The 370-nt window shown below is 39.7% G+C and overlaps 1 protein-coding gene across 1 annotated transcript in view; it reads right to left on the bottom strand.

Moving 5' to 3' along the window:
- Positions 1-369, bottom strand: part of CSUI_008872 (liver stage related protein) — a 12262-nt gene extending 11893 nt beyond the window's left edge. Inside the window, exon 1 of the mRNA XM_068068992.1 lies at positions 184-369. Coding sequence (XP_067919032.1) covers positions 184-294 — 111 coding nt within the window. The 5' untranslated portion in view covers positions 295-369. The remainder of the gene's footprint in view (positions 1-183) is intronic.
- Between the last annotated feature and the right edge of the window lies 1 nt (position 370).

Raw genomic sequence — 370 nt, 5'->3', positions numbered from 1 at the left:
TCGACTCAAACATCTATCTATCTCCTGCCGAGTAAAGAAACAGCTTCCATGAAGATTTCTCTCTCTGCATCTTAAGTTTATTAGATAGAAAAGTATCCATATCACGGGTACTAGACAGCTAACTGCCTGGAGAGCACTCCCTCTCTTTGTTTCTTCTTTTTTCTGGTGTGAGATCTTTCTTACCGAGTGTATGTACACCTGAGCCATCTCATCGAAAGCTGCAGTCATCCATTGCTTCACATCGATAAGATTCAGTTTCCATCCTTCTTTTAATTGCTGTAATCTTGCTTTCATATTGTGAAGATCAGATGTGCATCTTTCGAGAATCCATTTCTTTCGAAGATCTCTTTTCCTTTGCTTCTCCTCATCT

This window comes from Cystoisospora suis (assembly GCF_002600585.1).
Source record: "Cystoisospora suis strain Wien I chromosome Unknown contig_5115, whole genome shotgun sequence".
NCBI classification, from domain to species: domain Eukaryota; phylum Apicomplexa; class Conoidasida; order Eucoccidiorida; family Sarcocystidae; genus Cystoisospora; species Cystoisospora suis.
The sequence above is the reverse complement of the archived record's forward strand: the minus strand, read 5'-3'. Positions and strand labels throughout refer to the sequence as shown.